At 48.8% G+C, this 21906-nt stretch overlaps 1 protein-coding gene across 24 annotated transcripts in view; it reads left to right on the plus strand.

Annotated features, from left to right (window-relative positions):
• The window catches only part of NCOR2 (nuclear receptor corepressor 2), a 192824-nt gene that overhangs the window by 94400 nt on the left and 76518 nt on the right, over nucleotides 1-21906 (plus strand). For 20 of the 24 annotated variants that reach the window (XM_087913480.1, XM_087913491.1, XM_087913494.1 and 17 more), the window contains 4 exons: nucleotides 4468-4601; nucleotides 6081-6253; nucleotides 10669-10731; nucleotides 20525-20667. In XM_087913480.1, coding sequence (XP_087769606.1) covers nucleotides 4468-4601; nucleotides 6081-6253; nucleotides 10669-10731; nucleotides 20525-20667 — 513 coding nt within the window. The remainder of the gene's footprint in view (nucleotides 1-4467; nucleotides 4602-6080; nucleotides 6254-10668; nucleotides 10732-20524; nucleotides 20668-21906) is intronic. The other 4 variants (XM_087913485.1, XM_087913486.1, XM_087913500.1 and 1 more) reach the window with 2 other exon arrangements.

Raw genomic sequence — 21906 nt, forward strand, 5'->3', positions numbered from 1 at the left:
TTGGCTGGGAAGGAAAAAAACAAAACAAAATTCCTTCTACCCTCCTTGTTTTTTTGCCCTTCCCCTTCACCGGAGGAGGCAAGGGACACCCTGTCCTTTACTGACCCAGAAAAGTGGGGCGGGCGGGTTCTGAAAAGGACTGGTTGAGCTCCCCCCCTCCCCAATGATGGGGAGGGGTGACCCAGCTTCATGCAAGGTACTGTACGGGGAACCCCTCCAAATGCGCAGGAACGAACCCTACGAAAAAGTCTTCCTCTCGTCTCCAATTCGCCCACCATTCGTCTCACCCCCCGCCCCCCCAAAAGCAGACCGAGGCAGAAGTGGAGGGAAGGCGTTGTAAAGGCGTACTACACCTCCCCTCCGATCCCCTCTGGGCCGGCCAAGAGAGCTTGGAAGCGCCGGGGGCCGTTGGTACCTGCCAAGAACAGGTCCCAAAGAAGGGAAACAAAACAGCCGAGGAACAGTGCCGCTCGCTCGAAGCACCGTGTCCCCGGCCACACGCTCCACGCACTGTTTACAGGAACCCCTGCGCTCCGGAGCCGGGGCGAGGGAGGGGGGGTAGATAAGTTATCGCACTGGGCTGGGGTTGCCTTGGTGATGGAAAGAAGAGCGGGTGGGGGGGAGTTTGCCTGCGGTGCCCTGGTGTTGAGCTTGCACAATGGTGTGTGTGTGTGTGTGTGTGTGTGTGAGGGGGAGATGCTGAATGCCCAGGGCGGGGGAAGTAGAGCTGCGCCACGCACGGGATGCCACAAGAAACCAGAGCAAAGGTCAGGCGGTGTTTATAATTTATGTGCCGCCACCGCAGTGGAAGGGAGAGAGAGAGAGAGCAGAGAGCGGCACGGTGCCAGCGGCTGCCAGGCATTTCAAAGTTAGGGGAGGAAGATTTTTTTGGGACCTGGGAGGGGAAGGGAACGGTGGGGGTGGGGGTGGGGAGAGGGCAGCCCTGCGGCAGCAACCCAGGAAACAGGGAGGGGTGGCTACGCGGGCAGGATTGTTTGCAACCTGCAGGACGAGGAAGGAAAAGAAAGCAAGGACGCGGATCCAGATTGGAGCGCTTGCTGAGTTTGGGGGCGGTGGGCCGAAGCCGATTCTCCTCTTCCTCTTCTGCAGGGCACCAAACGGGGGCTCCCTCGGTTTGGGAAGGGATCCCGGGAGGCCATCCAGCTCATCCCCGCTTGCTCGGGGCCAGCAATCCTGAAATTGGGGGCATTCTTGGGCCTTTTCCAAGTTTGCACATTCTCCCCTGCGTGGGTTTGGAGGAAGGCCATCTGTGGGGTGCCTGACTCATTTAGGCAGAAGTTCACCAGGCTCGTGCTGGGAGAAGCGGTTGGTCATGGTGGCTCGGGGACACAGCCTGCCAAGCCCAACCCCAGAGACACAGAGACGATCCCGGTTCTCGGGGCTGTGAGAAACAGGAAACCTGGTCCTAGTTTGGTTCCTCTTTGTGACGACAGGTAATTCTCACTTTGCAACCGCAACGGAGCCCAGCATTTCTAGGGCTAAGCGGGACATTGGTGAAGCAGGCTTTGCCCCATTTTACAACTCGCTGCAGTGGTTTTAGTTAGTAACATGGTTCTTATGTGAATCTGCTTTTCCGAAGTTCGCCAAAAGGGACCGTCATAAATATGAGTCAGTGGCCAAGCGCCTGAATTTTGATCACGGGACAATAGGTCGTAAGTGTGAAAAACGGCCATAACTCACTGTTTTCAGCGCTGTTGTAACTTTGAACGGTGACTCAAGGAATTGTTGTAAGTCAAGGACTAGGCAGAGTTTCATCTCCTGCCGTGGCTGCTCACTGGCCTACCTCGCAAGGGTGTTATGGAGATAATAATAGAAAGGGGTGTCCCAGATGCCTGGGGGGCAAAATGGCTAGGTCTAAATTGAATGGATAGTGGCAACTTTATCCTATACGGGCAGATAAATAATTTGTGGGGCCCTTTAGCTGCAGCTATCACTAAACAGGTGAAATCAGAGTTCATGGAAACGGAACAAGGAGAGATTCAACTTAGAAATAAGGAAGAATTTTCTGACTGAGAACAATCAACCCATGGAACAGAAGTTGCCTTCGGAAGTTGTGGGAGCTTCATCACTGGAGGCTTTCAAGAAGAGACTGGACTGCCATTTGTCAGAAATGGTGTAGGGTCTCCTATTTGGGTGGGGGGTTGGACTAGATGACCTACAAGGTCCCTTCCAACTTTGTTAATCTGTATCAGTATCCATGATGATCAAAGGCCTGGAGGCTAAAACATACAATGAACGGTTGCAGGAACTGGGCCTGGCTAGTCTAGGGAAGAGAAGGATCAAGGGAGACAGGACAGTGGTCTTCCAATATTGAGGGGCTGTCACAGAGAGGAGGAGGAGCGGGTCAAGCTATTTTCCAAAGCCCCCCAAAGCTAGACAGGGAATAATGGATGGAAACTGATCCAGGAGAGATTCAACCTGGACATAAGGAGGAATTTTCTGACAGTGAAAACAGTCAACCAAAGGAAGAGAAGTTGCGTTTAGAAGTTGTGGGAGCTTCATCACTGGAGGCTTTCAAGAAGAGACTAGACTGCCCATCTGTCAGAAATGGTGTCGGGTGTCCTGCTTGGGCGGGGGGTTGGACTAGATGACCTACAAGGTCCCTTTCAACTCTGTTAATCTGCATGACATAGGTAGCGCTGTTGCAAGCCTGGATTTGCATTTATTTGGTTCTTGATTGACTGGATCATGACCCAGCCTTTATTTGTAGAACACAGGCAGGGTCTGCCACGGCCCCCTCCTCTTGTTTCTTTTTTTACTCATAACAACAACTCTGCAAAATTCAGTTGGGCTGGTTCAGTGTCTCCACTCAGCTGTGTCTTACGCGCCTCTGGTTCCTCAATCCAGCACGCTAACCACTCCACCATCCTGTCTCTCTGCACAGCCCCCGGGGGAGGCTGATATCTTGCACGCAAGGGTACTCAAAACCGCCATGCCTCCAAGTCTTTTGTGCAGAGGGCTGTCTCGATGTCCAAGTAGATTCAGAAGCGATGCAAACTGACCCATGACGGGGCTGAGAGACGTGGCCGTGGTTTTACTGGCGGGTAAAATTGCATGAGGTGGCACGTTGGAAAGTCAAAAAAGTCAAGATGGTGGCCGAAGCCCCACCTGTCTTTTTTATTGGGTGTCTTGTAAGCCTCTTTGTAACATTGACCGTGAGGTTTGGTCATCCGGATTGAAAACGGGCCAGCACGTCCTCGCCCACAACTCACCTCACAGGTTGTTTTTGGGAAAATAGGAGGAGGAAGTATTTTCGCTGCTTTGAGTTACTTATAAAATAATAAAAGCATATGAAGAAGGATAGGTAGGTAGGTAGGTAGGTAGAGGAATTGATGGACGGATGGATGTGGAGGGATATGGATGGATGGATGAATGTGATAAACAGATGATGGATGGGATGGAAAAGTGGGTGGGATAGATATGGAAATGAGCGAGAGAGATAGGGATGGATGATGGACGGACGGATGGATGTGGAGGGATATGGATGGATGGGATGAACGGATGAGGGATAGAGGGGATAGATAGAATGATAGATAGATAGATAGATAGATAGATAGATAGATAGAAAGATAGATAGATAGATAGATAGATAGATAGATAGATAGATAGATAGATAGATAGATAGATAGATATTGACGAATGGATGAATGTGGAGAGATGGATGGATGGGATGAACGGATGAGGGATAGATGGGATGGAAAAATAGAGGGGATAGATAGAATGATAGATAGATAGATAGATAGATAGATAGATAGATAGATAGATAGATAGGGATTGACGAATGGATGAATGTGGAGAGATGGATGGATGACAGATAGATGAATGGATAGATGGGTGTGGATGGATGGATGGATGTGGCTAGATATATGAATGAATAGATGAATGGATGGGATGGATAGAAATGGATTGATGGACGGATGAATGAATGCGGAGGGATATGGATGGATGAATGGGCTGAACAGATAGATATGACGGATGGATGGATGGATGGGATGGAAAAGGGGCTGGGATAGCTAGCTAGCTAGATGACAGGTAGATAGGTAGGTAAATGGATAGAAAGATAAATAGATGGCTGTAGCAAAGTGACAGCAATTTGGTCACTTTCTCACAGATTTTTGCATTTGAATTTTTTTTCTTTGCGGGCCTGTCTTGCAACACACGAGGAGGCTAAAATTGGAAGAGTCATGTTTGCATGTATGATGTATTCTCCCATGCTTTGGACCCCTGTCCGAGCATGTGTCACAATAGAACCGGCAAGTACTTAATTTCTTTCCGATAAACCTGTTAAAAAAGAGGAACACTCAGAAATCATTGTGTGGGAACAGGAGAAAGCGTAGATGAAGGGCTCGTGTCACCTTAAGTTTGAAAGTGAGAGTTTGGGCGGTGTAGTCTCTCCTCCAGATGTTCAATTTCCCCTATTTTGGATTCTCTTTCCCTGCCCTCAAGCAACAGCAGCAGCAGCAGCACCAACAACAACAGATGCCCCGGAATAATCAAGAAGAGAAAGAGGAAAAAGAGAAAGATGCAGAGAAGGAAGAGGAGAAGCCAGAATCTGAAAACGACAAAGAGGAACTGACAAAGTAAGTCTCGGAGGGAGGAGAGGGGCGTTTGCTTTCCAAGAAACAGAAAGGAAATTGCAAGAAAAGCTGCATCCATTTCTCGCCTCGATTTTTGTGACTCACTGGAAGATGCCTTTTTTATTGCGGGGGAGGGAGTGAAAGAGTTTATATATTTTTTTTATTAAAGTTTGCAATAAAATCGAGTGCAAAGAGAAACAAAAGTCGAGAAAGAGAAAAGAAGAACGAAGGGGTGGTGGTGGTGGGGGAAACCAGTGATATTTTTCTCTTCTCCGAAGTTTGCTCAAAAACCCAACTTGGTTTTTTCCCCCGCTGCCTTCGTGCAGCTGAAAATACAATTGCCTCCGGGGCCGTTTGGGACGGGGGGAAGAGACAGATCTCCCAAATAAACCCATAAAATGCTACATTGGCTGCATCTGTTCTTCCTTCTCCTTCCTGACCAACATAAAAGAGGACGCAGGTGATTTTCTCCCACCCTGAAATTCAAGGGATGTGGCTTGAAACAAGCGATTTTTGTGTACCAAGAAACTGGCCTGGCTGCAGTTTTAATGCTGGGGTTTTCCTGCCTGGGAAATATATTTCTTCCTAACTTTTGTCCCTGTTTTAGACTTCAGGGATAGTAAACACCACGGAGCAGAGAAGGGCTCGGCTCTGTGCGAGTCCCTCTCCCCCAAATCTGGCAGAATTAGGCATGAATTTGGCTTCCTGCAAAGGAAGTGGGGCCTGGGTCTTCCTCCGAACTCCCTCTCCCTTGTTCTACCTCTCCCCTGCTCTGCCCAGCCGGACTGTGCCCTTCCCCAGTTTCCTCCACGGCCTATGGAGCCACTCTCCCACTCTGAAGGGGGCATGACAGCTATGATCCTTTTGAAAATAGTTCAGAAGGAATCCTCTGAGATCAAAATCAAGGCCCACCTTTTTCCGGCAATAACTCAAGACGGGAAGATGCCAGGAGCACAGATAAGTAAAGTCAACACAAGATAAACTCACATTTGCTCCCAACAGCTGCCTCACTCAGCATGCATCTCTTTTAAACTTTCATTCCCAGGTTCTGGCTAATGAAGGGAATCAGGGCTCTTTCCTCCCCCGTAAGCCATGCAACCCATGTTGCTCTTTCCTCCGTTCCTCCCTGCATGCCCTAGGATGAAGAGGAGGTGGGCCTGGACTCCCTCTCCCTTGTTCTACCTCTCCCTTGTTCTACCTCTTCCCTGCTCTGCCCAGCTGGACTTTGCTCTTCCCCAGATTCCTCCACAGCCAACGGAGCCGCACTCCCACTCCCTGTCAGCTGTTCATCTTCTTCCTCGAATTCGGACTCTTGACAGGGTCATGACACTCAGCCAGTTCTCTCTTCTTTCCACTTTTTGGAAAACTTAGAAAAAGCAAAATCGATGTAAATTGGCTGTGGTGATGGTTCCACCTATCTGCAGGAAACCCAACCCGATCATTCTCTCTCTCTCTCTCTCTCTCTCGTTCTGGTTCCGTCAGGGAGAAGAATGAGGATACATCTGGCGAGGACAACGACGAGAAGGAAGCCGTCACCTCCAAAGGGCGCAAGACGGCCAATAGCCAGGGCTGGCGGAAAGGGCGCATCACTCGATCGATGGCCAACGAGGCCAACCATGAGGAAGTGGCGGTGCCCCAGCAGAATTCTGAGCTAGGTAGGTCTCTGGAGCATGGAGGGATGGATTCAGGGATCGAGAAGGGATTCCCGCTGGGGAAAGCAAGGGCCGAAAGAACAAGACACGGGTGTATGCGGGAGGGTGTGTGTACATGTCTTTCTTTTTTTAACGGCAATGTGCCATTAAGGAGAGTGGTGTGGTGGCCTAGAAGGCGGAGCTCTCGCCTCACAATCAGGAGGCTGTGAGTTTGATCCTAGGTAAAGGCCGATATTTCTCTCTCTTGGCACACTGAGAATATATCTCTGCCGAACAAAACTCTGCATTGGCGACAGGAAGGGCATCCGGCCGTTCAAGCACTCGGCTAGCTCCATTCAATTGCCCCAGACTCCACCTTGCAAAAGATTATGGGGTCGTTAAAACATAACGATGACTGTGCTGGAAAAGAATGCACAATCACACACACACGCGTGCACAAAAGGACACATGTAGCCCCCAACCTTTTCCAAGCAGACTGGAATTCTAAATGGAGATCCTCATGTTAGTTTTTTGACCTAAATGACGAAGAAGAATTCAGAGCATCCTCGACTTAACCACAGTTTGTTTAGTGACCACTGGGGGGAAAAAGCGACTTATAACTGTTCTCCACACTTAACGACTGTGGCAGGGTCCCGGTGATCATGTGATCAACCGGCCTGTACTTAAAACGGTTGCAGTGTCCTGACCTTCTGACCAGCATAGTACATTGGGGAAGCCGGATTCACTTAACAGCCGTGTGACTAACTTAACACTTGCGGTGATTCACTTAACAGCTGGGGCAAGGAAGGTCATAAAATGGAGCAAACCTCTCTTTATGAGCGTCTGGCTTAGCAGGAGAAATTTGGGGCTCAGTTGTGGGTCGTAAGTCAACTCCCTCTACACTTTGGGGGGGTTGATTCTCTTTCTCTCTCTTCTGTCTGTCTGTCTGTCTATCTATCATCTATCATCTATTTATCTCTAGAATAGAATCCTTTATTGGCCAAGTGTGACTGGACACACAAGGAATTTATCTTGGTGCAAATGCTCTCAGTGTACATAAAAGAAAAGGTACATTCGTCAAGAGTCAAGGATCATCAGGTACACCCCTTCACAATAGTCATAGGGTACAGTAAGCAATCAAATCATACTAGGAAACAGTCAATATAAATCGTAAGGTTACAGTCATACAGTCACAAGTGGGAGAGGATGGGTGATAAGGAGTGATGAGAAGATTAACAGTAATAGTAGTGCAGACTTAGTCAATAGTTGTACAGTGTTGGGTGAATTATTTGTTTAGTAGAGTGGTGGCTTCCGGGGAAAAAAACTCTCCTTGTTTCTAGTTGTTCTGGTGTGCAGGGCTCTATAGCGTCGTTTTGAGGGTAGGAGTTGAAACAGTTTATGTCCAGGATGTGAGGGGTCTGTAGATATTTTCTCAGCCCTCTTTATGACTCATGCAGTATACAAGTCCTTGATGGAAGGCAGGTTGGTAGTAATTGTTTTTTTCTGCCGTCCTAATTACTCTCTGAAGTCTGTGTCTGTCCTGTTGGGTTGCAGAACCAAACCAGACAGCTGTAGAGGTGCAGATGACAGACTCAATGATTCGTCTGTAGAACTGGATCAGCAGCTCCTTGGGCAGTTTGAGCTTTCTGAGTTGGCACAGAAAGAACATTCTTTGCTGTTCTCTCTCTCTCTCTCTCTCTCTCCCTCCCTCCCTCCCTCTCTCCCTATATCTTTCTATATATACCTACCTACCTACCTATTTATCTAGACCTACCTACCTATCATATCTGTCTGTCTATCATCTCTACCTACCTACCATCCCCCTGTGATGTACACGAGTCCTCAACTTACAACCCACAATTGAGTTTGAAATATATATAAAACATATATAAAATTCAGCCTGAACCAAAGGCATTGCTTTCACAAACAGGGCCAATAAGCATAAAACGCATTTAATTCTCTTTTGCTTTGGAAGTGGCAGACGATACAGGTAGCGAAGTCATAGAAATGGGGCTGGTTTTCTAGGACAACCTGGAAGGGCGTGCCGAGAGATTTATTCCAAAACACACGGGTGGAGCCGGAGTGAAGAAGTAGGACAGGAGATGACAAATTTTGGATTAAAAATCCTTTAGGAAGCCACTTCCTTCTCTGCAGACCGGTCTGGAGAAGTTGCCTCTCTTGGCCACTTGAGGGCTGTGCAGAACTGAGAAATCTCATTTTGGAAATTGTCCGTGTGGATTAGCTTGAATGGGAGGATCTGTTGGTAGGTGATTCAACTGGTAGAGTTTGAACTGGCAGAGAGCTGGATTTAGCCCCCATGGCTGACTTTAGCTGCACGTTGGTTTGGCTCCTGTGTGATTTGCTTCTAGTGCTCCAGCTTTGTTTTTTATTAGTGAAGGTCTGAGAATCAGGACCGTCAAGATAAGATGATTAACAGTAGTAGCTTTTCCTCTTTTTTATTTTTGTTTTATTCCTGCTTTCATTACCTTTTAATTTGCATTTTATTTTATGCCTGCTCTTGTTATTTTTATAAATAACTCAAGGTGGAGAACATACATCATACTTCTTCCTCGTTCTATTTTTCCAGGAAAAACAACCCTGTTGTTTTCCAAGAAAAACAACCCCTCTCTCAGGATTGGCCTGGGAGATATATAAACCAGCTGGGTGACCCAAAGTCAAACCCAGCTGGTTTAGATGACTAAGGCGGGACTAGAACTCCCAGTCTCCTGGTGAGATTGGCCCCAAGTCACCTAGCTGGCTTTCATGCCTAAGCAGGAACTAGAACTCCCTGTCTCCTGGTGATTGGCCCCAAGTCATCCTGTTGGTTTTCCTGGCTAAGGCGGGACTAGAACTCCCTGTCTCCTGGTGAGATTGGCCCCAAGTCACCCAGCTGGCTTTCATGCCTAAGCAGGAACTAGAACTCCCTGTCTCCTGGTGATTGGCCCCAAGTCATCCCGTTGGTTTTCCTGGCTAAGGCGGGACTAGAACTCCCTGTCTCCTGGTGAGATTGGCCCCAAGTCACCTAGCTGGCTTTCATGCCTAAGCAGGAACTAGAACTCCCTGTCTCCTGGTGATTGGCCCCAAGTCATCCCGTTGGTTTTCCTGGCTAAGGCGGGACTAGAACTCCCTGTCTCCTGGTGAGATTGGCCCCAAGTCACCCAGCTGGCTTTCATGCCTAAGCAGGAACTAGAACTCCCTGTCTCCTGGTGATTGGCCCCAAGTCATCCCGTTGGTTTTCCTGGCTAAGGCGGGACTAGAACTCCCTGTCTCCTGGTGAGATTGGCCCCAAGTCACCTAGCTGGCTTTTCATGCCAAGCAGGAACTAGAACTCCCTGTCTCCTGGTGATTGGCCCCAAGTCATCCCTGTTGGTTTTCCTGGCTAAGGCGGGACTAGAACTCCCTGTCTCCTGGTGAGATTGGCCCCAAGTCACCCAGCTGGCTTTCATGCCTAAGCAGGAACTAGAACTCCCTGTCTCCTGGTGATTGGCCCCAAGTCATCCCGTTGGTTTTCCTGGCTAAGGCGGGACTAGAACTCCCTGTCTCCTGGTGAGATTGGCCCCAAGTCACCTAGCTGGCTTTCATGCCTCAAGCAGGAACTAGAACTCCCTGTCTCCTGGTGATTGGCCCCAAGTCATCCCGCTGGTTTTCCTGGCTAAGGCGGGACTAGAACTCCCTGTCTCCTGGTGAGATTGGCCCCAAGTCACCCTGCTGGCTTTCATGCCTAAGCAGGAACTAGAACCCCTGTCTCCTGGTGATTGGCCCCAAGTCATCCCGTTGGTTTTCCTGGCTAAGGCGGGACTAGAACTCCCTGTCTCCTGGTGAGATTGGCCCCAAGTCACCTAGCTGGCTTTCATGCCTAAGCAGGAACTAGAACTCCCTGTCTCCTGGTGATTGGCCCCAAGTCATCCCGTTGGTTTTCCTGGCTAAGGCGGGACTAGAACTCCCTGTCTCCTGGTGAGATTGGCCCCAAGTCACCCAGCTGGCTTTCATGCCTAAGCAGGAACTAGAACTCCTGTCTCCTGGTGATTGGCCCCAAGTCACCCCGCTGGTTTTCCTGGCTAAGGCGGGACTAGAACTCCCAGTTTCCTGGTTTCTAAGCCAACCCTTTAACCATTACACCAAACTAGCTCTTGTTTGGACTATCTCCAAGATTCCATGCCTAAGGTAGGACTAGAACTCACCTTCTCCTGATGATTTTGCCCAAAGCCACCCAGCTGGTTTTCAATCCTAAGGCAGGAACTAGAACTCGCCATCTCCCGGAGATTGGCCCAAAGCCAGCTAGCCGACTTTTGTGCCTAAGGCGAAGAAAGTCAGGTTCGATAGGAAGGTCATTGCAAATGGCCTGTCACTATGTTTTACACACACACACACACACACACACACACACACACCCCAAGCAATTTGTTTTTCAGCCTAATCTCTTCTTTTCTTTCTACCAGCTTCTCTGGAGATGAACGAAAGTTCTCGCTGGACAGAGGAGGAGATGGAAACGGCCAAGAAAGGTAAGTGTCTGGCTTCCTTTTTCTTTGCAAGACGCCCATTGTGAGAGAGCATGTTGGAAGCTCCAGTTGTCGGTTGTGTTGCTTGGCGGGGGTAACGCCATCTCTGGCCACCGCAAGATTGAAGGTTGTTTTGCGCGGCAGATGGAAGCCTCCGGATTTTGCTTGTAAGCGTTTGACTCTAGAGATCAACGCTTTTATTTTGTTTCGGACAAATTCAGGAGTTGCTAAGATCGTGTGTAAAGGTTTGCCGTTGTGTATGAGAATCTGACCCAATTTAGGAGATGTCTGATATTTTCTGTTACGCATTTGGGAGAAAAACCAGGGAGGATGTAGTGGCTGGCTGGGTGTCTGAAACAGGATCCTTGGTGTGCTCTGAGCTTGGTTGTTTTCTTGCAGACATTTCATTACCAAACTAGGTAACGTCATCAGTTCTAGTAGTAAGGAAGTAGGGTTTGTTCTCTTTTTGTACACTAGTGGCTTGCTTAGCCAAAATGGAAACAAAAAACCCTCCTCCCCAGCAATTAATACCCAATATGAGCAGAGTTTAACACCAAGACTAACACGACAGTCAAGAAGTAAACAATACTCCAGGTCAAGAAACTTACCAACTCAAACAACCAACCAAACAGTCAACAACAGCTCTGTCAAGGAACCATCTAGAATACTCCCACCAACACAGACAGGGCAAACCATCATATATAAACAGAGAGCAAACCCAACAACCTTATAGCACTGATGACGTTCCCTAGTTGGATTGTAAAATGTCTCTGCAAGAAAACCACTAAGCTCAGAGAGCACCAAGGACCCCACAATACTCCTTCTTCCCACCTTCCTCCTCCTCTTCTTTGCTACAAACCCCAGTCCCTTTTAACACTGATGTAGTTACCTAGTTCGGTCGTGAAATGTCTGCAAGAAAACCACCCAGCTCAGAGATCCCCAAGGACCCCACAATTCAGCCCCGAGCTACAAATATTTGCCTCTGTTGCTCTCTGAACAGGGTTTTCGTTTCGTGCCCGTGTAATGCTTTAAGGTGGCTCAGTGTGACTCTGCCGATGGCACCAAAATGGCTTTGCTGGTGGCAGGTGGCGTTGGTTTGTTGCTCCTTGCAAGAAGTGAGTAGACATAGGATCTAGGCCTCCAGCAGGAGGTCGAAGTGGAAGGAGGAGAGATTTTGTGGGGCTGGGGTGGGGGAGACAAAAGGAGGACCACACCCTGCAATTAACGCCAAAGTGAGCAGACACAAAACAGACCCTGCGCTCAGTGACACTTTTATGGTGTAATAAACCCACAATCCCACAGACTGCCTAAACATTCAGCAGAGGCTGTAATTGTGGGCTGAGGTTCCTATGCTTAGAGCTTTTCTTTTTGGGTTTTTTTTTTATTCTTTCTTTCTTTCTTCCAAAGTAGCCTCCCAATTATAGGAAGCCAAATCAATTCCTAGCCCAGAAGGAAAATACGAAGTTCCTTGGAGAGAGTTGGCATACCCTGGCATGGATTTAAAGTGATCTTCCGTAATCTGGGCACCCTCCAACAGGAGGGGACTTCCATTTTCCAGCATGCACCAGGTTGTTTAAAAGTATGGGAGTTTGGCAGCTGTCAGATCTGGATGAAGTCCAGATAGGTGGGTTTTCTGCATCCAGTTTTGGCCAGCAGGATCTAAAAAAATAATACGTTGAGACTCTAGAAAAGAGTGCAGAGAAGAGCAACAAAGATGATTATGGGGCTGGAGGTTAAAACATACCTTGAACGGTTACAGGCAATTGGGCATGTCTAAAATATAGTGAGGCTAAAATATAGGGGGGAATGGAGGCTAAAATATACGAAGAACCATTGCAGAAATTGGTTATAGCCAGTCTAGGGAAAAGAAAGACTAAGGGTGACATGATAGCGGTGTTTCAATATTTGAGGGGCTGCCCCAAAGAAGAGGGAGTCAAGCTATTCTCCAAAGCACCAGAAGAGGCGGGACAAGAAGCAATGAATGGAAATTAATCAAGGAGAGAAGCAACCTAGAACTAAGATATTTCTGGATGGCAAGAACAATAAATTAATAGAACCATTTGCCTCCAGAAATTGTGGGTGCTCCATTACTGTTCAAGAAGAGACTGGACGAGAATCTGTCTGAAATGGTATAAGGTTTCTGCTTGAGCAGGGGGTTGGATTAGAAGACCTCTATGGGCCCTTCCAGTTCTGTGACTGGGTCATCTCCCACATGATAGCAACAATAAAATATTTGAGGGGCTGCCATCAAGAAGTGCGGGAGGTCAAGTTGTTCTCCTTCTTGAAGACCAAATTCAGTCTGGGAACACCTACCTCACACATCCTTTTAGAAGAGAATCCTTTAAAATTACGGAGAATCTCCACCCTAAATAAATAACATTGTTGGCATCAAACAGTGATAAGTAACATTGAGCGGAGTGGACTTCGCCTGTTCGATGTGTTGGTAAGAAATATAAATTTCTGCTGGACTCCAAATTCATCCAGATCTTTGCTTGGTAGAGTATAGAAACTTGTTCGTGGAAGATACGGTTATTCCCAGACTTTTATTCAACTGTGCATCCTGGAAATAATGGAATTATGGAAGTCCATTGATGGAACGGTATAGGACAGTGGCGGCTAACCTTTTTGGTCTCCTGTGCCGAAAATTGTGCTCTCACGCGCATGCCCTCGTGCCGGCACCCAGAAGGCAATGTGCGCGGGGCTTCCCACGCCCCCTGCGCATGTGCGCGTGATCTTCCCCCCACCCCCTTAACTGCATTGTGCATGTACGCCTCTCTCAGCTGATTTTGGGACCTTTTTCGGCCACCCAGAGGCTCAAGGGAAGCCTCTGCAGCCTTTGGAGGTTGAAAAATGGGCCCGTTTTGTCACTTCCGGTATTTCCAGGAGGCCAAAGGAGGCCTGAAAATCAGCTGGGAGGCACGCACATGTGCAGTGAGGTAAGTTTGCCTGGAGCTTGCAGGCCCGCACAAATGGCTCTGCGTGCCGTAGGTTCGCCATCACAGGTATAGGATCTCCTGCTTGAGCAGGGGGTTGGACTAGCAGACCTTCAAGGTCCCTTCCAACTCTGTTCTACTCTGTTCTGCTCCTTTGCTGGCCTTTAGAGAGTTGAAGAACGTCGAAAGAGCCTGTTCTAACTTGTTCTACATTTCCATAAGTATTTAGCCTGGTCTAGCTGGTATAATGCCTTGGTAAGAACACACTTGGAATATTGCACCCTATTTTGGTCACCGCGATATAAAAAAAGATGTTGAATGCAGAGAAGAGTCATAAAGTTGATTTAGACTGGAAGGCTAAAACATACAAGGAATGGTTGCTAGAATTGGGTATGTCTAGTTTAATGAAAAGAAGGACTGGCTGCGGGGAACGACATGATAGCAGTCTTCCAATATTTGAGAGGCTGCCCCAAAGAAGAGGGGGTCGCCAACCGTTTGGATCTCAGGGACCACCAAACTCATAATTTTAAATCCCACAGACCACTAATATGAATTTTGACTAACGGTGGCTTGCTGACATTTTCCCAGGGTCTCTGCGAAAAACAGCAGAGACCCTGGGAAAATCCCCCCAAAAAGTCTGCAGGAAAATTCCCCATCGTGTTTTCCTACCAATCAATCATTCTTTATTTGGGATTGCAGGATACCATCTCCAGCTCCGTTCTCATGCGGAGAGAGAGAGAGAGAGAGAGAGAGACTTTTGGCTTCATGCAAGGAAAGCAGCAGAAGCAACAGAAGTCTTCCTTTCTCTGCCCCAAATTCCTCCAGAAATGAGTCTTTGACGGCGCAGCCTCTTGGAGCAGATGTCTTACAGGGTCCCAAAGACTCATTTCTGGCAGAGGTTGCGGGAGAGAAAGAAAGACTTCTGCTGCTTTCCTTGCATGCAGCCAAAAGCAGAAGAAGAAAGAAGTGGAAAGAAGCAGCCCGGCCAAGCTAGGCGCACGGGGCACGTGGGACAAGTCCCCCCGCCGTCCTTTCCCCTCTCCCCTCGCTACCTTGTGTTGTTCGCCATGCAAGTGATACAAGCCTTATGTTCCCACGGGCCACGTGAGTGGTGCAGCCTTGTGTTCCCATGCAGCCTGGATTAATTGCTTTGGGAGGGTGACATCTCTCTGCGGACCACCACCGTTTTCTCTGTGGACCTCCAGCGATCCCCGGCCCACTGGGTTGGCAACCACGGGTTGGTATGTAGGGTGTCCTGTTTGTGCAGGGTGTGTGTGTGGACTAGAACAGGGGTCTCCAACCTTGGTAACTTGAAGCCTGGAGGACTTCAACTCCCAGAATTCCCCAGCCAGCAAAGGGTCGAAGACCTCGGACGTCCCTCCCGAGTCTTGTTATTCTGTCCTGCTTACCGGAAGAGGCGCTTTTAGACCCCACCTTCCAGTCTCTCTATCCACCTCTTCCAAGCCTTCTCCGTCTCCAGGAGCTGACTCAAAACTGTCTATAATCCAGGCTGTATGCAAACGAACCCAATTTGCATAATTTATACCAGCTGCAGAATTCAGCACCCCCCCCAGCTTGCTTACACACACACACACACACACACACACACACACACACACACCATTCTTTCTTTTCTTCTGGCCCCTCTGAGGAGTTTTTGGCTCGTGAGCTTTTTTTTTTAACGTTGGTGGCACCGCTTAATTCAGAAAATTGGGGTCCCTGCCGACGCTTTGAAGTTTGGTTTTGACCCTGGGCTGTCCATTCTTGGTGCTGTGCGGGGTTTGGGAGAAAGGGGTGTTTTCTTAGAGGGGAAGAGAGTTGGGGTGGGGTGGTGGGGGGAAGGGAACAGTCTGGTCTGGTTGTCCTGCCCAGAGCTGGGACTGTTTACGTTGCCCCTTGTAGGTGCACTAAATCGGTGCTAAGATTTGCACAAGGGATTTTGCACCCTTCTGCTTTTTTGGGGGTAGGAAAGATACAAGTCCTTGCATGGTGGGGGAAGCATGCATCCAGTTTCCTGCCTTGGGCTTTGGGTGTCCCCAATAACGGGGCTCTCGGTGGGTCCATTCCTGGGGAGCGGGGCGGTCCCTCTTTTGCCCACTCTAAAGTTCACTGCATTTGGAGGGGGGGCAGGAAAGATGCAGATCCTTGCATTGGGGGGAGCAAGCATGCACCCCTCCGTTTCCTGCCTTTGAGGAGGGACTTCGAGTCTCCCCAATAAACGGGGCTCTTGATGGATTCCTTCCCGGGAGGGGGACCCCCCCTTTCTACCCACTCCAAAGCTTTCTACATTGGGGGTAGAGAGATGCATCTCCTTGCATGGGGGAGGGGGGGGGAAGCATGCACCCCTCACTTTCCTGCCTTTGAGTGGGGGGGACCCCACTCATTTTTGGGGGAAGGGCGGCTCCCCCTTTTCTGCCCAGCCTCCCCGCCGGCCCCTCCTGCGTTCCCAGAATTCTGATCTGGCCTGCCTTGCGAGCCAAAAGGTTTAGGATCAAATCCACCTTCCTCCAGGAAGTGTGTATATGTGTGTCTGTGTGTGTGTGTGTGTGTGTGTGGAAAGGGGGGGCGGGTGAGAAAAACAGAGGCCCGGCTGGAGGGGGGTCCCCGTTTGCGTGGGAGCGGCTGCCAAGAACAACCCCTTTGATTCAGATCAGAGAGAAGGAAGCGATTAAGGAAGGCTTTGTTTTCCTGGCTTTCTTTTCCCCTGCTGTTGACAGAGAGAGAGAGAGAGGGAGGGAGGGAAAGAGAGAGAGAGAGAGAGAGAGAGAGAGAGAGAAGGAGGGGAAGGCTTGCCAAGTTGGCCGCACCCTTGTCGTCTTGGGCCGATGCCACGCGGCTTGTGGACGCTGTCTAGAGGTCACATTCAGACGGAGCAAACTTCTGGGTCACATAGGGGCAGGGTAGGAGGGCGGGGAAACAGAGAGGGGGGGGGCTACTAGCTCCCCACGGCGCTTCCTACTTCCTCCCTTACAAGCCAGCCCTTCCCCTCCTCCTCCTCCTCCTCTTCCTCCTTTCCCCAGCCTCCCCGAAGGCTGCACCCGCCTGCACGTTTCGGCCCTTCTCCCAAAATCTCTTGTCTCTTTGGGCTGCTTCCTCCTCCTCCTCCTCCTCCTCCTCCTCCTCCCCCTTCCCTTCCTGCCCCTCCTGGCACCCGGAGCTGCTTGCTGGGGGAAAGGCAGGCGAAGGCTGGCAAGGGAGTTTGTGGAGGCTGGGGAGGGAAGGGAATCGAATCCTCTCGCTCCTCCTTAAAAGAGACAACACACACACACACACACACACACACACACACACACACACACACACACGCGAGGCTGGGAAGCAGGCGCTCGGGGAGCGAGCAGGTGGGAGTCTGCGCTCGCTCGGAAGAAGAGGAGGGAGGCGCAGACCAAGTTGGAGGATTGGCACTGCCAGGGGAGGAGGAGGAGGAGGAGGAGGAGGAGGGAAGCCTTCAGGGATCGGCTGACCTTTCCCCCACTTTGGACTTGGCACCGGCGGCAGAAAAACCCTCCCCGGAGCAGCGGTGGCGGCTGGGCGCACATGCCTCTTCTCTGGGACGGCCCGGAGAGAGTCCGCGCGCCGCGAGCAGGAACGCAACAGCGACATCTGAGCCAGCAAAGAGGAGGAGGAGGAGGAGGAGGAAGAGAGCATCCGAATTAGCCTCGTCTCTTCGTCTTCTTCTTTTCCTTTTCTTGGATTTTTTTTTTTTTTAATCTGGCGGAGGGGAGGTTGCTTTGTTTGGCCTGACCTCCTCCTCCTCCTCCTCCTTCCCCAAACTCCTGAGAATCCGCCTGCCTCCTTCCCCGCGTATGGTTTCGGTCGAGCAACCAGCAGATGAATGTGGACCAGGATGTAAGTCGGGGCTGGGGGGGGGAGAGAGGGGGCTTGTAAGGGCGGGCAAGAGGCGGGAGAGGAGAAGTGGAAAATCTGAGCTGTTTTTGAGTGTGCGAGATGTGGGAGGGAGGGGAGGAGGAGGAGGAGGAGGAGGAGGGAGTGTCCCACTGGCGTGGTTCCTGGTGGGAAGGTCCCCGGTGGGTGATGCCCAAACACCCGTGCCCTCTGCACCGGACCTCCCAACGGCCAGATCTGGCTGGGATGGGAGACATTCTTCAGGTTTTTTGTTTTTGTTTTTTAATTCCTAAAAGTTTGAAATTTTAGCAGGGACTTTTTAAGAGCAGCGGGGAAGGGAAGGCGGGCAGGCAGGCGTGGAGTTTGTAGGGAGCGCAACTTACTGGGGAGGGGGCTTTTCCCAGCTGTGTGGGACACACTGGGTGTTTTCCTGGCAGGAGCCACGTCTTTCCCCAGGCGTGTGTGTGTGTGTGTGTGTGTGTGTGTGTGTGTGTGTGTAATTATAGTTTTGAAAAGCAGGTGTTGGTGTGTGTGTGTGTGTTTTTTTACTCGGAGGTGCTGGAAAGATAAGGGCAGCTGTGTGTGCCAAGTGTCGGCTGCTGCTGGGAAGATGGGCGGGCGGGGACGTACGTGGGCGATACCCACGGAGTAGACCTCACAGGATCAAGCAGGTGTGATGCCAGCCTGGGTTTGAAGCCTCCTTAAAGCTCTAGAGCCCCCTCCTGGCGTTTTCTGATGGGCACGAGGATGCATTTTTCATGCCAGCCCCTTGAATTCTGCCCATTCATCGGGATGTGGCGTTATTTTATTTTTCAAGGTAGTTTGTTGAAAAGTTTGCAAAGTTTGGCAGAGCTTGCAAGGAGCGTCTCTCTCCACCTTTGGGGTCTTAACAGCCCCAAAAGGCGAACATAGGTGAGACTCAACTTTAGCTAAACACCCCAGCGGTGAAAAAATAAAAACACCGCAGATTAGGACCGGGCACGAGTTCAGATTCGACCACAGAACAGAAGGTGCAGCGCAATCCAGTTTCCACCCAAGACAGACAGCGTTACAACAGCCCTGTGAAGCAGGCCACTTTATTCAAGGGAGGAAGCAAAAGAGGAAAAAAAGAGAAGGGACTTTCCCCCCAAGTTTAGGGTTTTTGGAGAGCGATCAAAAGACCTCCGGGAAATCCATTCTGGGTTGCCAGGTTCCTTTTTTTTAAAAAAAAAATATTTTTTGAAAATGAAGGCTAAAAGGAGTTGTTTACTAGGGGTGTTTGCGAAACTCTCCAAAGTTTCCCAGGAACGTTGGGGTTGGTGCAAACCCAGCGGGCTGGAGCAAAAGAAGAAGGGGAGGAAAAAAAAAAGAGAGAAACAAATTTCAAATTCTCAACAGGTGCCAAGACAAACACAGTTGCACCTTCCCGATTCCTGAGTCAAATGACAGGCGGATGAAGCAATTTTCATCCCATCCTCAAAGTTCTCAGGCGTTATTCCGACGTCTATTTTTATCCTCCTGCCTTTTATTTTATTATTTTTAATCTGGAGAAGATTAACTGTGGTTTTATGGCCCTCTCTCTCCCTTTCTCTTCCTTTGAGAGAGAGAGAGAGTGAGATGAGAGAGAAAAAGAAAGGGAGAGAGATAGAGAGGAGAGGGAGAGAGAGAGAGGAGAATAAAATAAAAATAAATAAAAAATAAATAGAGGGAGAGAGAAGGGTTCTCCTTTGGCAGAGTTTAGCGTACTTTCATTCAAAAGGCATTTGACACAACCCCGAGCAAGGGGGAAAAAAAACCGACCGATGGGTTTACCGCTGAGATTTTGTCTGTTTTGCTACTTGGTTAGCGTTTAGGGTTTTTTTTTCTTATTCCGTCACATTCTGGAATTTTTCCTGGTGGAGGTGCTTGTCATGTCCCTGTTGTTGACCTGAATGGCTTGGATACTTTTGGAGGGTTTGGGCTAAACCTCTGTGGATGCTTCGATCAAAAACAACGGGCCGGATCTATGCTTTGCGTCGTCCTAAAAATCAGCGCGGCGATTCGAAGAAACAGGCGAGATAGGAAATCAAACTGACTCCGTAGGTCCATGAGAAGATAGGGAGCTGGCAAGAGCCAAAAAGCAGAGCGTCAATCAAATCCTAAATACGGGAAGTTGTTGGCTTACAACAGTTCTCTTAGCAACTGAGGTTACAACGGCACTGAAAAAAGTCACTTGGGACCGTTTTTCACACTTACGACCGTTCAACTATTACCATCTGGCAGATGGTACAGGATAATAAAAACAAGGACAAACAGGCTGAAAAACAGCTTCTATCCCAGGGCAGTAGCTCTATTGCATTCTATTGTATAGGGCAATGTTAACACAATATTAATTAACCTTAAGAAAGTTCAAAACATCTTCACCTTTTTTTGAACTATTACCACTGGCAGATGTTACAGGAGAATAAAAACAAGGACAAATAGGCAAACAGGCTGAAAAACAGCTTCTATCCCAGGGCAGTAGCTCTATTGCATTCTGTTGTATAGGGCAATATTAACAGAATATTAATTGTATAGAATGCAATTGCCCTCTCCCCTCTTTGGAAGAGCTTTAAGAAAGTTCAAAACATCCTCCTGCTACCTTAAAAAAGTTCAAAACATTCTCAAAGGTCCATCTCATCCTGAGCACCCCTTTTTTTTGAACTATTACCATCTGGCAGATGTTACAGGAGAATAAAAACAAGGACAAATAGGCTGAAAAACAGCTTCTATCCCAGGGCAGGAGCTCTGTTGAATTCTACTACATAGTGCAGTGTTGGTGCAGTGTCGGGGATTTTCGGTTCAATGTGTGGAGGGTGAAATTGTGTGCTTGTGTTTATTTTCATGGTCATGATGTGCACTGAAGGCGAGGTTTGATTTTGTTGTACGGGGTGCAATGACAATCAAGTAAGCTAAACTAAAACTAAAGCCTTTTTTTAAAAAAAGCTCTCTGCCTTCAACCACCTTCCTGTACCTGCTTTTTTTTTTTAACCTTCTGCTTTTCTGCCTTGTCCACCCAGGTCTCCTTGAACATGGACGCAACTGGTCCGCCATTGCCCGCATGGTGGGGTCGAAGAGCGTCTCGCAGTGCAAAAACTTCTACTTCAACTACAAGAAAAGGCAAAACCTGGATGAGATCCTGCAGCAGCACAAATTGAAAATGGTAAGCGGGGAAAAAAAATGGACTTCACATCCAAGGCCAAGCCTTGCGACTTGGAGTTGTTTCCTCCGGGTTTGTGTGTGTGTGTGTGTGTGTGTGTGTCGGTGTTTACCTGCTGGCCTGGCTTGGTGTAAGCGCTTAAGATGGGGTTGTGTATACGTCTTAACAAACCTTTGCTGAGCCGGCTTCGTGGCCAAATGTTTTGACTCTGGAGGAAAAAAACTATTTGCCAAGTTGTGGTTTATGGGAGATGGTACACAGTCATCCAGAATAGAATAGAATTCTTTATTGGCTAAGTGTGATGGGACACACAAGGAATTTGCCTTGGTGCGTATAGCAGTAGCACTTATACTTATACACTGCTTTACAGCCTAAGCGGTTTACAGAGTCAGCCTTTTGCTTCCAACAATCTGGGTCGTCATTTTACCCACCTCGGAAGGAGGGAAGATTGAGTCAACCGTGAGCCTGGTGGGATTCGAACTGACAAATTGCAGGCAGCTGGCTGCAGCTAGCTGAACTCTTAACCATTGCTCCACTGAGGCTGTATATACTCTCTGTGTACGTAAAAGAAAAGGTACTTTCGTCAAGAGTCAAGAATCCTCAGGTACAACACTTAATAATAGTCATAGGGTACAAGAAGCAATCAAATCACACTAGGAAACAGTCAATATAGGATATTGGAATATAGAATAGAATAGAATAGAATAGAATAGAATAGAATAGAATAGAATAATGAATGGAATGGAGTGGAGAGTGGAGTAGAATAGAATAGAATAGAATAGAATAGAATAGAATAGAATAGAATAGAATAGAATAGAATAGAATAGAATAATGAATGGAATGGAGTGGAGAGTGGAGTAGAGTGGAGTGGAGTGGAATGGAATGGAATAGAATAGAATAGAATAGAATAGAATAGCGGTCGCCAACCAGTGGGCCGCAGCCCACTGGTGGACCATGAGAAAATTTTGATGGGCCGCAGAGAAATCTCACCCCCAGAGCACCCCCCCAAGGCAATTAATCCAGGCTGCGCAGAAACACAAGGCTTGCGCGCCCACATGGCCCGCGGGAACCCTCCCCGCCTACTCCCTCCTTACCCGGCAAATTTGCCTGCTAAATTGCTATTTTTCCTTTTTCCAACCATCAGCTGTTCTGCTGTGCCGGGAGATTTAGATTAGCTAGGAAGCAGGAAATGGTTGGATTTCTTGCTTTCTAGCTAGTCTTTAGATCTTCGGCTCTGCTTTT

Source organism: Pseudonaja textilis, chromosome 15, assembly GCF_049901715.1.
Source record: "Pseudonaja textilis isolate UNSWEBS1 chromosome 15, rPseTex1.2, whole genome shotgun sequence".
Lineage (NCBI taxonomy): Eukaryota > Metazoa > Chordata > Lepidosauria > Squamata > Elapidae > Pseudonaja > Pseudonaja textilis.